At 36.1% G+C, this 16,830-nt stretch overlaps 1 protein-coding gene across 5 annotated transcripts in view; it reads left to right on the top strand.

Annotated features, from left to right (window-relative positions):
* Positions 1 to 16,830, top strand: part of LOC132555955 (hypoxia-inducible factor 1-alpha-like) — a 75,056-nt gene that overhangs the window by 41,956 nt on the left and 16,270 nt on the right. For all 5 annotated transcript variants that reach the window (XM_060220337.1, XM_060220332.1, XM_060220335.1 and 2 more), the window contains one exon: positions 12,991 to 13,178. In XM_060220337.1, coding sequence (XP_060076320.1) covers positions 12,991 to 13,178 — 188 coding nt within the window. The remainder of the gene's footprint in view (positions 1 to 12,990; positions 13,179 to 16,830) is intronic.

Below are 16,830 nucleotides of genomic sequence, written 5' to 3'. Positions count from 1 at the left end.
TTCAAACATCAAAAGATATAGTGGTAATATGATTATTGTACACATTTGTACCCCTCATGTCGATGTAATTGATAAGACGGGTTGTTTAATGAGAGTTAAATAGTCCTGCACCAATGGCAGCACAAGCACAGTACAGATACAGTGGGTATTGCATAACATCCTTGAGAGCATCAGCTTCTAACTATATATCTTAAAACACCGAATAAAGTAGCAAACACATGTTGGTAATATGATTATAATACATTGATGTACGAAGTTGCAGTATTAGGTATATAAGAAATGACCAAGTAATGATGATTTTACTGTCCAAGATCGGCCCAGATTACCATTAAACTGCGCTCTTCATCGAACAGGACTGCAATGCATCAACAAAAATAAATATTATTTGATCTAAAGAAAACATAAGCAGTTGCATGATAAGGCCACACCAAGTTGAATATTAGCTACATTGGGAATCCTACTCTTACAAAACTGATTTCAAGAAGAAAAAAAGGCTATTTTTGATGAATACAGATTTAATGTTATAAACAACAACAATAGTTTATACGGATCAGTTTAGATGTAATTAAATGTAGACTAAAATTGCATCCACAGTATTAAGACTTGGTCTGAACCGAAATATCCTAAATATTTTTACTATTCAAACAGTCTGTTGTTAAGAAGTAAACAATTTTCCTAGACAACTTCCAATATTTCTACCTCTAAAATTATTAGGGTCAGATACATTACCATTCTTATGTTCAGGTGTATTTACAGCAACAGACCAAGGGAAAATGCCCAGATTCTAAAATAATATTAAAAAGAATATAAAATACTTTATCCTCACCAACAAGGAAGTGTTAGAAATACCATCAACACCATGAGACTTTTCTGTCTTCAAATTTTTAGGTCACAAATTTTTAGACAAAGTCTCATGGTGACCCATTCTAATACCCTTCATCCGGAATTGTGTGTTGTGCGTTGTGCATTATGCATCATGCGTCTATAAACAATTCAACACTTTTAGCTTCTCAAAAACCCCTGATCCAATCTCAGTGAAATTTTACAGAAATCTCCCTGGCTTAAGATGAATCAAAATTGTGAATTATACAGTCCCCATCCCCTAGGGGCCTGAGGGACAAGGCCAAAAGGGGTTAAATTGGCTCAGATTTCAAAAATCTTCTTCTCAAGACCCAGATATGGTAGAATCAAATGCTCTTCATGAATGGAAGCATCTTAAGGTGCCTTAATTACCAAAATGAGTCTCACTTTTCTTTCTGGGGAAGAATATTTTTTTAGACTTTTTGAACATAACGTTGGTTATTTCCCACTGGAAATAACTGTATAAGAATTATCAGTGAAGGAGGACAGTTTTGATGGTAGCATGTATTGACACTGGCTTACTATATTCAGTGTTATGATTTCTGTTTCTTGACACTTGATAACTGTCCTTTAATCTTTATATTCAATATTGCTTATCAGGTGACCGTCAAGGCTGCTAAACCTCTTGTTAACTGCATTTTTAATTTCATCAAGGATTATGATTGAATCCTTCATATAATTTTGTATCTGCATAAAGACTCCGGTCATTCTCAACCTGTACAAAGTTGTCATTCTTGGCCAAAGAATACATGTAACACATCTAAATCAATATTAGGTTTCTTTGACCTAGAAACATTAAATTTGCTATAAAACTGTTTTCTTGTTTTTCTTCAGTCGCATGTATTTTGACACATAACATTCCAGTCAGGAGTATTATCTTTTTACTAAGACATGGTCAACTTCTTGTTTACCATTAAGATATGATTGGCTGAATACTTTTGCCTTTGTTGAAATGGTGTAAGGTATTTTATATATGCTGATTGAAATGAATCGTCAGGATTTGGAAAATCATCTAAAAAAAATCAAATATTCCCGAAAGCCATTCCATGAGTGTTTAATGTGTGTGTCATAGTTTAAATTCTGTTACACATTACACAAGTGTTTTACATGTGTGTCATAGTTTAAATCCCAGTACACATTACACAAGTGTCTTACATTTGTGTTATAGTTTAAATCCCGGTACATATTACACAAGTGTCTTACATTTGTGTCATAGTTTAAATCCTATTACACATTACACAAATGTTTTGTGTCATAGTTTAAATCCCAGTACACATTACACAAGTGTCTTACATTTGTGTTATAGTTTAAATCCTATTACACATTACACAAGTGTCTTACATTTGTGTCATAGTTTAAATCCTATTACACATTACACAAGTGTCTTACATTTGTGTCATAGTTTAAATTCTGTTACACATTACACAAGTGTCTTACATTTGTGTTATAGTTTAAATCCTATTACACATTACACAAGTGTCTTACATTTGTGTCATAGTTTAAATTCTGTTACACATTACACACGTGTCTTACATTTGTGTCATAGTTTAAATTCTGTTACACATTACACAAGTGTCTTACATTTGTGTCATAGTTTAAATCCTATTACACATTACACAAGTGTCTTACATTTGTGTTATAGTTTAAATTCTATTACACATTACACACGTGTCTTACATTTGTGTCATAGTTTAAATTCTATTACACATTACACAAGTGTCTTACATTTGTGTCATAGTTTAAATCCCAGTACATATTACACAAGTGTCTTACATTTGTGTCATAGTTTAAATTCTATTACACATTACACTAATGTTTTATTTGCAGCTTTTTTATAACTTATGGATGTTCTGTTGATATCATAGGCTCATGTTGCTAAGGTTAAAAAATAACCAGTACGGCATCAGCCTGTTCTTAATGGTTTATTTGAGGTAAAAAAAATTGCATCTATTCATTTTTCTTGTACAAATGGTATTTTAAAACTAACTTTTTCTATCCCTTAAAAGCATATATGATGGTAAATATATGCATTCTTTCATTTTTGCATTTTAAAAAATTCCCTTCTCACATTTGGATGCCATAATCAGCATTAAAAAATGGAAGAAAAAAGATACAAGGCTATTAAGGGTTATACTGGTAATTTATGATTCTTCAAAACCAGACAGATCAAGATGAATTCTTGGCTTCAAAAAATAAAGTTGCAGCTTCGTATTGTAGTGTTACAGAAAGTGTTAAGAAAAGCCGACAACCACTTGGATGCAAGTTGAGATTGGGAAAAGATAATTTTTGAAATATGACCAGAAGAAGTTAAATGTTGGCCTGTTTTTGAATTGTGACTGTCAAGATTAATTTAAGATAGGTAGGTTGTAGTGTACTTTAATCGGCTGGATTTTAACTTTCAATTCTCTCTTGCAATACTGATTGTATTTCAGAATCACGAATCTTGTGTTATACATTAAATGGGAGGGGTTATTTTCTCTAACTTCTGGCTTGTAAAAACAGATCAGGTTTAATACTGATGGATTTTGGATAAGATATTTATTTCAATTTAGAATTACATAAATTTTGATGAAAAAACTTATCTTCTGCAACTTTTAAAGATAGATCCTGTTCATATCCATTCATGAATGAATTTTTCTTGCTTGAGTGAATATTTAAAGGGCTGCAATGTAGAAGTGAATGAGAGTATCTCACCTGGAGGAATATGTACAGCTAACGAGTGTACCTGTCACTCTGCCATCCGTTGTCCAGTAAACCGTCTCAGTTAAGGCTGAATCTTCTCCGTAGGATTTCAACCCATTCAATTGTCACTTTTATGGTGCAATAATATATGTTTTAAAATGTAATAAAAAGTAAGTATGAAACACAATATTGCCTTAAAACATGGAAATGCAATGAAAAACCGTCAGATTTTATTGTCTTGTGTTACTTAGCTTAGGGACATTGAGTGCGGTCCCTTATAGTTATCAACCTGTTCCAAAACCAATGAAGAAAATGTTTTTATTTCATTTTTAAAGATTATTTTGAAATTTGTTTTATTTCCAGCTTACTCGATTCTATTGAAATAGTCAATCACAACTTCACTTGTGTCACTTAGAATCTTGTAGAGATATTCTGATACTTTACAGGGATATCCTGTGTTTTCTAGGGATTAATAGAACTTTTCACACCGTTTAGGATGGAATAGAAGGATCTCATCTGGAGGGGAGGATTATTAAGTTGTCAAACATGAGGCTTGTCGAGAGGCAGATGTGTTAGCTCAAACCCCCCCAACCACCCAAGAACCTCAGAAGGTTGTGGGTTTTCAGAATTCCTTGATTTTGTTTATACCATGTATAAATAAAATAAGATAAAAACTTAATCAATTTTAACCAATATACATTGCAAGCAAGTATGATATTAAAGAAATTTAATAGGTCAATAAAAGTTACAAGAAAAAAAAAAAAAAAAAAACTGCAGTTCTACAAAATCAATATTTAAATCATGACTAGATCTTAAGATCTATTCCGGGAAACTTTCAGTGCTGTTTAACCTTTCTTGTTTTGCTGATGGGATGAAAATAGAAGTAGGGCTAATGTTGATTCTAAAGCTAAAACTGTAATATATGACTGTAATTTTCCCCCAGTGCAATTTACAATGTAATAAAGCGATCAGCTTTGTCTGACATGATCATCTTTTCTGTGATTATTAGCAGATAATTACTGACACAGGGAGCAGTCCAGGTATCAAATCCATACATTTGGGGCTAGAGGTTGCCAATCAGTTCGGAGCATAATAACGGAAATTTCATGTTGGACTGTTTCTTGCATTTTTGATACAGGGAATATTTATCATAGTAAACAAAGTTAAATTGAGGTTTGGTTTTTGCTTTCATTGAACCTGTATTTAAGAGACCACCAGTCATATGTGACTTTACTGACTTCCTTTGAAAGTCACATCAGACAGGTTTCTCTGTATATCAGGGCATAATTGGTAAGTGTTCAGCAAGAAAAATCCCTTGGCAAATGTTTTCCAAATATGCTAGTTATAATCCTAAAATTCCAATTTTTTTTTTTAAAAAGCAATAAGAATAATTTGGGTTTAAACTGTGTTGCTTAAGCTAGTACAGTCATACCTGTAGTACAGAACTGTGTTGCTATACCTAGTACAGTCATACCTGTAGTACAGAACTGTGTTGTTATACCTAGTACAGCCATACCTGTAGTACAGAACTGTGTTGCTTTACCTAGTACAGTCATACCTGTAGTACAGAACTGTGTTGCTTAAGCTAGTAGAGTCATACCTGTAGCACAGAACTGTGTTGCTTAAGCTGGTACAGTCATACCTGTAGCACAGAACTGTGTTGCTTAAGCTAGTACAGTCATACCTGTAGTACAGAACTGTGTTGCTTTACCTAGTACAGTCACACCTGTAGTACAGAACTGTGTTGCTATACCTAGTACAGTCATACCTGTAGTACAGAACTGTGTTGCTTAAGCTAGTAGAGTCATACCTGTAGTACAGAACTGCGTTGCTTAAGCTAGTACAGTCATACCTGTAGTACAGAACTGTGTTGCTTAAGCTAGTACAGTCATACCTGTAGTACAGAACTGTGTTGTTATACCTAGTACAGTCTTACCTGTAGTACAGAACTGTGTTGCTTAAGCTAGTAGAGTCATACCTGTAGTACAGAACTGTGTTGCTATACCTAGTACAGTCATACCTGTAGTACAGAACTGCGTTGCTTAAGCTAGTACAGTCATACCTGTAGTACAGAACTGTGTTGCTTAAGCTAGTACAGTCATACCTGTAGTACAGAACTGTGTTGTTATACCTAGTACAGTCTTACCTGTTGTACAGAACTGTGTTGCTTAAGCTAGTAGAGTCATACCTGTAGTACAGAACTGCGTTGCTTAAGCTAGTACAGTCATACCTGTAGTACAGAACTGCGTTGCTTAAGCTAGTACAGTCATACCTGTAGTACAGAACTATGTTGTTATACCTAGTACAGTCATACCTGTAGTACAGAACTGTGTTGCTTAAGCTAGTACAGTCATACCTGTAGTACAGAACTGCGTTGCTTAAGCTAGTACAGTCATACCTGTAGTACAGAACAATGTTGTTATACCTAGTACAGTCATACCTGTAGTACAGAACTGTGTTGCTTAAGCTAGTACAGTCATACCTGTAGTACAGAACTGTGTTGCTTAAGCTAGTACAGTCATACCTGTAGTACAGAACTGTGTTGCTTTACCTAGTACAGTCACACCTGTAGTACAGAACTGTGTTGCTATACCTAGTACAGTCATACCTGTAGTACAGAACTGTGTTGCTTAAGCTAGTAGAGTCATACCTGTAGTACAGAACTGCGTTGCTTAAGCTAGTACAGTCATACCTGTAGTACAGAACTGTGTTGCTTAAGCTAGTACAGTCATACCTGTAGTACAGAACTGTGTTGTTATACCTAGTACAGTCTTACCTGTAGTACAGAACTGTGTTGCTTAAGCTAGTAGAGTCATACCTGTAGTACAGAACTGTGTTGCTATACCTAGTACAGTCATACCTGTAGTACAGAACTGCGTTGCTTAAGCTAGTACAGTCATACCTGTAGTACAGAACTGTGTTGCTTAAGCTAGTACAGTCATACCTGTAGTACAGAACTGTGTTGTTATACCTAGTACAGTCTTACCTGTAGTACAGAACTGTGTTGCTTAAGCTAGTAGAGTCATACCTGTAGTACAGAACTGCGTTGCTTAAGCTAGTACAGTCATACCTGTAGTACAGAACTGCGTTGCTTAAGCTAGTACAGTCATACCTGTAGTACAGAACTATGTTGTTATACCTAGTACAGTCATACCTGTAGTACAGAACTGTGTTGCTTAAGCTAGTACAGTCATACCTGTAGTACAGAACTGCGTTGCTTAAGCTAGTACAGTCATACCTGTAGTACAGAACTATGTTGTTATACCTAGTACAGTCATACCTGTAGTACAGAACTGTGTTGCTTAAGCTAGTACAGTCATACCTGTAGTACAGAACTGTGTTGTTATACCTAGTACAGTCATACCTGTAGTACAGAACTGTGTTGCTATACCTAGTACAGTCATACCTGTAGTACAGAACTGTGTTGCTATACCTAGTACAGTCATACCTGTAGTACAGAACTGTGTTGCTTTACCTAGTACAGTCACACCTGTAGTACAGAACTGTGTTGCTTTACTAATTACAGTCACACCTGTAGTACAGAACTGTGTTGTTATACCTAGTACAGTCTTACCTGTAGAACAGAACTGTGTTGCTTTACTAATAACAGTCACACCTGTAGTACAGAACTGTGTTGTTTTACCTAGTACAGTCACACCTGTAGTACAAAACTGTGTTGCTATACCTAGTACAGTCATACCTGTAGTATAGAACTGTGTTGCTTTACCTAGTACAGTTGTACCTGTAGTACATAACTGTGTTGCTATACCTAGTACAGTCATACCTGTAGTACAGAACTGTGTTGCTATACCTAGTACAGTCACACCTGTAGTACAAAACTGTGTTGCTTAAGCTAGTACAGTCATACCTGTAGTACAGAACTGTGTTGTTATACCTAGTACAGTCACACCTGTAGTACAAAACTGTGTTGCTATACTTAGTACAGCCATACCTGTAGTACAAAACTGTGTTGCTATACCTAGTACAGTCACACCTGTAGTACAGAACTGTGTTGTTATACCTAGTACAGTCATACCTGTAGAACAGAACTGTGTTGCTATACCTAGTACAGTCATACCTGTAGTACAGAACTGTGTTGCTATACCTAGTACAGTCATACCTGTAGTACAGAACTGTGTTGCTATACCTAGTACAGTCATACATGTAGTACAGAACTGTGTTGCTTTACTAATTACAGTTACACCTGTAGTACAGAACTGTGTTGTTATACCTAGTACAGTCATACCTGTAGTACAGAACTGTGTTGCTATACCTAGTACAGTCATACATGTAGTACAGAACTGTGTTGCTTTACTAATTACAGTTACACCTGTAGTACAGAACTGTGTTGTTATACCTAGTACAGTCACACCTGTAGTACAGAACTGTGCTGCTTTAGTAATTATAGTTACACCTGTAGTACAGAACTATGTTGTTATACCTAGTACAGTCATACCTGTAGTACAGAACTGTGTTGCTATACCTAGTACAGTCATACCTGTAGTACAGAACTGTGTTGTTATACCTAGTACAGTCACACCTGTAGTACAAAACTGTGTTGTTATACCTAGTACAGTCATACCTGTAGTACAGAACTGTGTTGCTATACTTAGTACAGTCATATCTGTAGTACAGAACTGTGTTGTTATACCTAGTACAGTCATACCTGTAGAACAGAACTGTGTTGCTATACCTAGTACAGTCACACCTGTAGTACAGAACTGTGTTGTTATACCTACTACAGTCATACCTGTAGTACAGAACTGTGTTGCTATACTTAGTACAGTCATATCTGTAGTACAGAACTGTGTTGTTATACCTAGTACAGTCATACCTGTAGAACAGAACTGTGTTGCTATACCTAGTACAGTCACACCTGTAGTACAGAACTGTGTTGTTATACCTACTACAGTCATACCTGTAGTACAGAACTGTGTTGCTTTAGCTAGTACAGTCATACCTGTAGTACAGAACTGTGTTGTTATACCTAGTACAGTCATACCTGTAGTACAGAACTGTGTTGCTATACTTAGTACAGTCACACCTGTAGTACAAAACTGTGTTGCTATACCTAGTACAGTCATACCTGTAGTACAGAACTGTGTTGTTATACCTAGTACAGTCACACCTGTAGTACAAAACTGTGTTGCTATACTTAGTACAGCCATACCTGTAGTAGAAAACTGTGTTGCTATACCTACTACAGTCATACCTGTAGTACAGAACTGTGTTGTTATACCTACTACAGTCATACCTGTAGTACAGAACTGTGTTGCTTTACTAATTACAGTTACACCTGTAGTACAGAATTGTGTTGTTATACCTACTACAGTCATACCTGTAGTACAGAACTGTGTTGTTATACCTACTACAGTCATACCTGTAGTACAGAACTGTGTTGCTTTACTAATTACAGTTACACCTGTAGTACAAAACTGTGTTGTTATACCTACTACAGTCATACCTGTAGTACAGAACTGTGTTGCTATACCTACTACAGTCATACCTGTAGTACAGAACTGTGTTGCTTTACTAATTACAGTTACACCTGTAGTACAAAACTGTGTTGCTATACTTAGTACAGCCATACCTGTAGTACAAAACTGTGTTGCTATACCGAGTACAGTCACACCTGTAGTACAGAACTGTGTTGTTATACCTAGTACAGTCATACCTGTAGAACAGAACTGTGTTGCTATACCTAGTACAGTCATACCTGTAGTACAGAACTGTGTTGCTATACCTAGTACAGTCATACCTGTAGTACAGAACTGTGTTGCTATACCTAGTACAGTCATACCTGTAGTACAGAACTGTGTTGCTATACCTAGTACAGTCACACCTGTAGTACAGAACTGTGTTGCTATACCTAGTACAGTCATACCTGTAGTACAGAACTGTGTTGCTATACCTAGTACAGTCATACCTGTAGTACAGAACTGTGTTGCTATACCTAGTACAGTCATACCTGTAGTACAGAACTGTGTTGCTATACCTAGTACAGTCACACCTGTAGTACAGAACTGTGTTGTTATACCAATTACAGTCATACCTGTAGTACAGAACTGTGTTGCTTTAGCTAGTACAGTTGTACATGTAGTACAGAACTGTGTTGCTATACCTAGTACAGTCATACCTGTAGTACAGAACTGTGTTGTTATACCAATTACGGTCACACCTGTAGTACATAACTGTGTTGCTTTAGCTAGTACAGTTGTACCTGTAGTACAGAACTGTGTTGTTATACCTACTACAGTCATGCCTGTAGTACAGAACTGTGTTGTTATACCTACTACAGTCATGCCTGTAGTACAGAACTGTGTTGCTTTACCTAGTACAGTCACACCTGTAGTACAGAACTGTGTTGCTTTACTAATTACAGTCACACCTGTAGTACAGAACTGTGTTGCTTTACTAATTACAGTCACACCTGTAGTACAGAACTGTGTTGCTTTACCTAGTACAGTCACACCTGTAGTACAGAACTGTGTTGCTTTACTTATTACAGTCACACCTGTAGTACAGAACTGTGTTGCTTTACCTAGTACAGTCACACCTGTAGTACAGAACTGTGTTGCTTTACTAATTACAGTCACACCTGTAGTACAAAACTGTGTTGCTTTACCTAGTACAGTCACACCTGTAGTACAGAACTGTGTTGCTTTACCTAGTAGAGTCACACCTGTAGTACAGAACTGTGTTGCTTTACTAATTACAGTCACACCTGTAGTACAGAACTGTGTTGCTATACCTAGTACAGTCACACCTGTAGTACAGAACTGTGTTGCTTTACTAATTACAGTCACACCTGTGGTACAAACCTGTGTTGCTTTACCTAGTACAGTCACACCTGTAGTACAGAACTGTGTTGCTTTACCTAGTACAGTCACACCTGTAGTACAGAACTGTGTTGCTATACCTACTACAGTCACACCTGTAGTACAGAACTGTGTTGCTTTACTAATTACAGTTACACCTGTAGTACAGTTGTACTTTCCATGAATGGCATTAGTATACTTAGAAATCCAATGAACATTTTGCTTTGTCTGCATTTTTTAAGAGCAAGGATAATTTGTGTTGTGGCAAAAAGCAATAAAGACTAAATAAATATTTCATTTTTTTATCAAATGTAACTGTCTTTATTTTGTGACTGCAGTACAGAAAATGTAACCAAATCATTCGTAACTGGATATTGTGGCGTTGCAGAGTATTATCTGAGAATCCGTATATGTATCTGATTTCCTGGAAATCTGACACATTAGTTTTGTTGTCTACTCGGAGAGTTGTAGGTTGATTTTGAGGTCAAATGATAAAAATCAAGATAATGTGTCGTTTAGATTTTAAGAAATAACAGTGATAATGCCTTTAAGTAAAAGTATGAGCTGGCATATTAATATAAATTGTGTCAAAGGACAGATATCACTTAAACAAATGTATTCTGCAACTGTGGTTGACAAAATGGATATTTTTTGTAACTTAAGAGTATGAGACTTGAGACTTCAGTATTGGCCTTGCACTTGCCAAGAGCGATATGTCAGGATTTTTCATTGTATTTATACAAGTGGTTTTTTCCTTTTATGCCCCTGCCATGTTAATGAATAAAGTGTGAAATATTTGTTTTTTCTGTGAATCTGTCTCTCTATGTATATTAGTTGACCATACATTATCATTGTTATCGTTTATTCATTTCATGGATACTATTAATGTTGCTACTATTTTTTGACTCCTTCAAGTGAAATGTATGTCACAGAGACCTGCATTTGTAGATTTCATTAAAATTTTACAAAAACCTGCCATGACTTAAGGCAAACCCAAATTGTAATTATGTGCTCCCTAACCCCAAGGGGTTAGGGGCAGGGCACAATGTACCAAATTTGATTGAAATTTCAAAAGTCTTCTTCTAAAATCTTATGTATAGAATCAAGTACTCGTCACGGATAGAAAGGCCTTCAGATGCTTTTCCAACATTGTACATTTCATGACCCCAGAGTGTTGCATATCCCCCAGGCGAAAGGGGAAAAGTTTACTATATTTTGTATTGGAAAATGACATTTTTGAAGATTACTTGTATATTTTCTATTGGAAAAAGTTCAAACTTTGATATAATTATTAGTTTAAGTTGACAGTTTAATGAGATGCACATATTGACCTCGGCTGATTCCAAGGGGCTGTTGGGCAGGGCCAAAAATAGGTCAAATTGACTGAAATTTCTAAAATATTCTTCTCATATCCAAGATATGGTGAAATCAAGTACTCTTCATGGAAGGAAAGGCCTTCAAATACTTTACCAAAATTATAAATTTCATGACTTCAGGGTCTCACAAGGGAAAAATTGACTGAAATTCCAAAAATCTTCTCAATACCCAGATAATGTAGAATGAAATACTCTTCATGGATAGAAGTGTCTTATGGTGCTTTGTAAAATTATAAATTTCATGACAGCAGGAGAAGGTTATAATTTACAGTAATGACAGCAGGAGAAGGTTATAATTTACAGTAATGACAGCAGGAGAAGGTTATAATTTACAGTAATGACAGCAAGAGAAGGTTATAATTTACAGTAATGACAGCAGGAGAAGGTTATAATTTACAGTAATGACAGCAGGAGAAGGTTATAATTTACAGTAATGACAGCAGGAGAAGGTTATAATTTACAGTAATGACAGCAGGAGAAGGTTATAATTTACAGTAATGACAGCAGGAGAAGGTTATAATTTACAGTAATGACAGCAGGAGAAGGTTATAATTTACAGTAATGACAGCAGGAGAAGGTTATAATTTACAGTAATGACAGCAGGAGAAGGTTATAATTTACAGTAATGACAGCAGGAGAAGGTTATAATTTACAGTAATGACAGCAGGAGAAGGTTATAATTTACAGTAATGACAGCAGGAGAAGGTTATAATTTACAGTAATGACAGCAGGAGAAGGTTATAATTTACAGTAATGACAGCAGGAGAAGGTTATAATTTACAGTACTTTATAAATGAAAATAAAATTTTTTAGCATAATTTGGTTATTTTCTTTCAGAAATATTTCAAACTTGGGTAGAATTTATCTTTTCTTACTATAAGCTGACTGTTTGATGAGATGAACATAATGACCTTGACTGACCCTCAGGGACTCATGGGTTGGGCTAAAAAGGGGTCTAATTGGCTGAAATTTCTGAGCTCTTCTACCGTTCCTGGATGGAAGATTTTATATAGGAAGATTCAAATCTTGAGTGAAATTTTTTTTCAAATGCAGACTTGGTTAGATGCCTTAGAAAAGGACAGCAGTTAATGTATACACAATTTACCTTGTAATATGTGAACAATATAGTTAAAATTATGTTACTTTTTTTAACAGGATCATTTAGATGACAAGTTACAAGAACCATTGTGACTCAGGTGACTGTTAAGGCCTTTGGGTTGACTTGTCTAAATCTAACACTTGTTTTGTTTCAGTTGGTGCAGTGGTCAGGTCGCATCAAGATGAAAAAGTCAGTGACGCGTCCACATGGTCATGCGATAGAGTGTTTGGTTTGTATCTGTCGCCCGATGCAGTCCACATCCATCACAGAGATCCGCTTGGACGGTAGCATGTTCATGAGTAGACATGATCTTGGGATGCGCTTCACATTCTGTGACACCAGGTATAAAACAATATAGATAGAACTATCAATTTTCCCCTGTCTCTTCCCCCTGAGTTATCTCCCCTTGATTTACCCCTCCCCAACTTAGCTTCCTCTTTCCCTTTGTCAAAGAGTCCTTATTTGTCCAGTTTGCATTCAGTCCAGCCTCAGTTAACCAATGTCTTTCCACTATCTAGAACAGATAATTGATTGTTTTGATAAAGCAATCATAGAGTTCTGTAACATCACACTGAGGTAGTTAAGTAAACCAATGACACAGAAACTGGTGTTTAGTATATTGGGATTTGGTAAAGTGATACCCACAAAGTCCTGCTTCTTGTCATCACAATAACATGTGTTGTATGAATCTAGGGAGACCTTGTTTTCAATTATTGAAGATGGCTGCTAGCAGGGCTTCTTCAAATGGGCTGAAAATTTCATGAGGTCTATTTCAAACTTGATTCGGCATATTTTTATAGACAGATAAGATCTGCATGGAAGGTTTGAAGTGTACATAAGTGGATGATCTCTGTATGATATTAGAGTTTTGAGGTCATGATGAGCATTAAGCTCTGTGTGATTTTGGAAACTTGAGGTCTAGGCAAATAGATAAACTCTGTATATTGTTGGAGGCTTGAGGTCTAGGCAAACAGATAAGATCTGTATGATGTCGCAGACTTGAGGTCTTGGCAAGTGGATAAACTCTGTATGATCTGGGAGACCTGAAGACTTGGTAAAGGGATACACTCTGTATGATATTTTACGACTTCAGGTTGGATGCTTGAAGTCTTGGTCAGCAGATCAGCTCTGTATGATGTCGAGGGCTTGAGGTCTAGACAAGCAGATAAGCTCTGTATGATGTCGGAGGATTGAGATCTAGGCAAGCAGATCAGCTCTGTATGATGTCGAAGGCTTGAGGTCTGGGCAAACAGATAAAATCTGTATGATGTTGGAGGCTTGAGGTCTAGGCAAACAGATAAGATCTGTATGATGTTTGGAGGCTTGAGGTCTAGGCAAACAGATAAGATCTGTATGATGTTTGGAGGCTTGAGGTCTAGGCAAACAGATAAGCTCTGTATGATGTTTGCAGGCTTGATGGTTAGGCAAACAGATAAGCTCTATATGATGTCGGAGGCTTGAGGTCTAGGTAAACAGATAAGCTCTGTATGATGTCGAAGGTTTGAGGTCTAGGCAAACAGATAAGCTCTGTATGATGTTTGCAGGCTTGAGGTCTCGGCAAACAGATAAGATCTGTATGATGTTTGGAGGCTTGAGGTCTAGGCAAACAGATAAGCTCTATATGATGTCGGAGGCTTGAGGTCTAGGAAAACAGATAAGCTCTGTATGATGTTTGCAGGCTTGAGGTCTAGGTAAACAGATAAGCTCTGTATGATGTCGAAGGTGTGAGGTCTAGGCAAACAGATAAGCTCTGTATGACGTTTGGAGGCTTGAGGGTTAGGCAAACAGATAAGCTCTGTATGATGTCGGAGGTTTAAGGTCTAGGCAAACAGATAAGCTCAGTACGTTGTATATTGTTAGAGGCTTGAGGTCTAGGCAAACAGATAAGCTTAGTATGATGTGGAAAGCTTGAAGCTCTATGATTTGATAGACCTGAGGCCTTTGTAAGCAGATAGGCTTAGTACTTTGTATTAGATGAGCACCGTTTGATGTCGGAGACATTTACTTTGGCAGTGTTTAATTTCTAACAGCTCTGGTACTTGATAATAGTGTTTTGTCATCATTAGAATGTCTTGTAACTGTTATCTGTCTGTCAAACTCATGATATTCCTCACACTTTTGTCCCTGACATGGACACAGCTGAGTTAGATTTCTTCTGTGTTTCATATTTCTGGGTATCCCTGCCTTCCAGAACATTGTGATCTAGTGTAATGTTTAATCTTCAGCAGTATAACATTCAAGTAGGAGGATTTATTTCAATAAAAAAATTACTGCAGATAAAAATTTTTGGTTTCATTATTTAAAAATCGAGATGTTCCTTCTGAGAGTACGAAGATGTCCATCACATTTGTGCCCTCTCTTAGTGCATTGTGTCCTATCTAAAATAGACTGCGGTAACATGATACTGTATAAGCGATGCCCACCCCGACTATCTGTATCAAATGATGTCTCCACTATCTGCTCTAGAAAGGCTTTCCTTCCATTTGAGATGATATCAGCTGCCACGCGGACAGCCGATACTAGATTCACCACATCTCTGACCCACATTCTACACAATTTGGGGATACTTCTGGAATATTAATTATAATGATTCTGCAAATTTTGAACTGTTTTATAAATCTGTTTATAATTTAGATAGATGAGACATGAACATGTGACCTGAGGTGTCCCTTTTTTTGACTTAAGCATTTACCATAATTTTTAAATGTTGATATGATACAGCTGAATATACAGTTCATTTTTAATGAGGAAGGCGGAACAGTGATGTCTGTCCGGAGAATGATAATGTGTACCCGAGAGTGACATCTATCTGTACCTCCCTCCCAAGTCATGTACCTCACCATCAACAGTTCTTACCATAACTTCTCCCATGCTCATAAAATGTCCTGGTGTCTTTTAAATTACGGGTTATCCGCTTTCATTGTTGTACATTCAAAATTAAATATACATTTAGATAAAATCTGAACATATAAACCATTGAGTAAGGGTATGGTCGTTATATTGGAGCATCTTGTCTTTCCAAATTTTGTTTCTAAATTAGACTATTTGTAAATATCCCTGTAATTTTCCATTATCTTAAAATTCTTTTTCCTTGAAATTATCATATGATCCCTTTTACATATATAAAACAGTGACACAGCGTTTCATCTGAAGGGTGTTAACAATGATATACGACAATTATTCTTTTGAAATTGTATTCTTCTAACTACATCTTTTAATTAAATCTTCTTGAAACTTCATCTTTTCCAAACTTTAACTTCTCAAGTCAAGCACTTTTATATCATCAAGGATATCTTTATAAAATTTGATTTTTTTTCAGCATCAGAAAGTAGGCATAAAGTATGACCTAAAATCACCAAATGGTCAAAGGTGAAATATGTGCATTTCTTTAAGTAAAAATGTGTCTTTTTCTTGATTTTAAAACAATTGAATCCTGGGATTTAATTTTTCCTGACAAAGTGACAAACAAGTAATTGATCCTGTCTTTTTATGAAAGAGAATTACATGGTTTCTGTGAGTCCTTTACTGACTGAGTAAAAACAGTCTATTGGTCAAGACTAAGTGACAGTCCTGAGACTGAAGGACTGAACAACAATTATTTGATTGCTTAAGGAAAGTGACAATCATTTGGTTGATTCAGATGAAGTAACAATTTTTTTTTACTGTTTCTGAATAAGTGAAAAAAAAATAGAACTTTTTTGTACCTAAGTTGCAAACGTCTGCTTGATCTTGACTAAGAGGCAAACATTTTATTGATCTTGACTAAGCGGCAAACATTTGATTGATCTGGACTAAGCAGCAAACATTTATTTGTTCCTGATTAAGTGACACACATTTTATTGATCCTGACTTTTTAAGTGACTGAGAATTATAGGGTTTCATTTCCTACAGCTGACAGAAACATGTTCATTTCTTCATTAGAACAAATGATTGTAGTACCTGAGAAGGGATATAAATATGAGCCCACTCCTACTCTCATTTCAGTCCTATCATA

The sequence above is a fragment of the Ylistrum balloti genome, unplaced genomic scaffold, assembly GCF_031769215.1.
Source record: "Ylistrum balloti isolate Yb309-2 unplaced genomic scaffold, AGI_CSIRO_Ybal_v1 Utg370532, whole genome shotgun sequence".
In the NCBI taxonomy this organism is placed as follows: Eukaryota; Metazoa; Mollusca; class Bivalvia; order Pectinida; family Pectinidae; genus Ylistrum; species Ylistrum balloti.
This window is presented reverse-complemented; position numbering and strand designations above follow the sequence as displayed.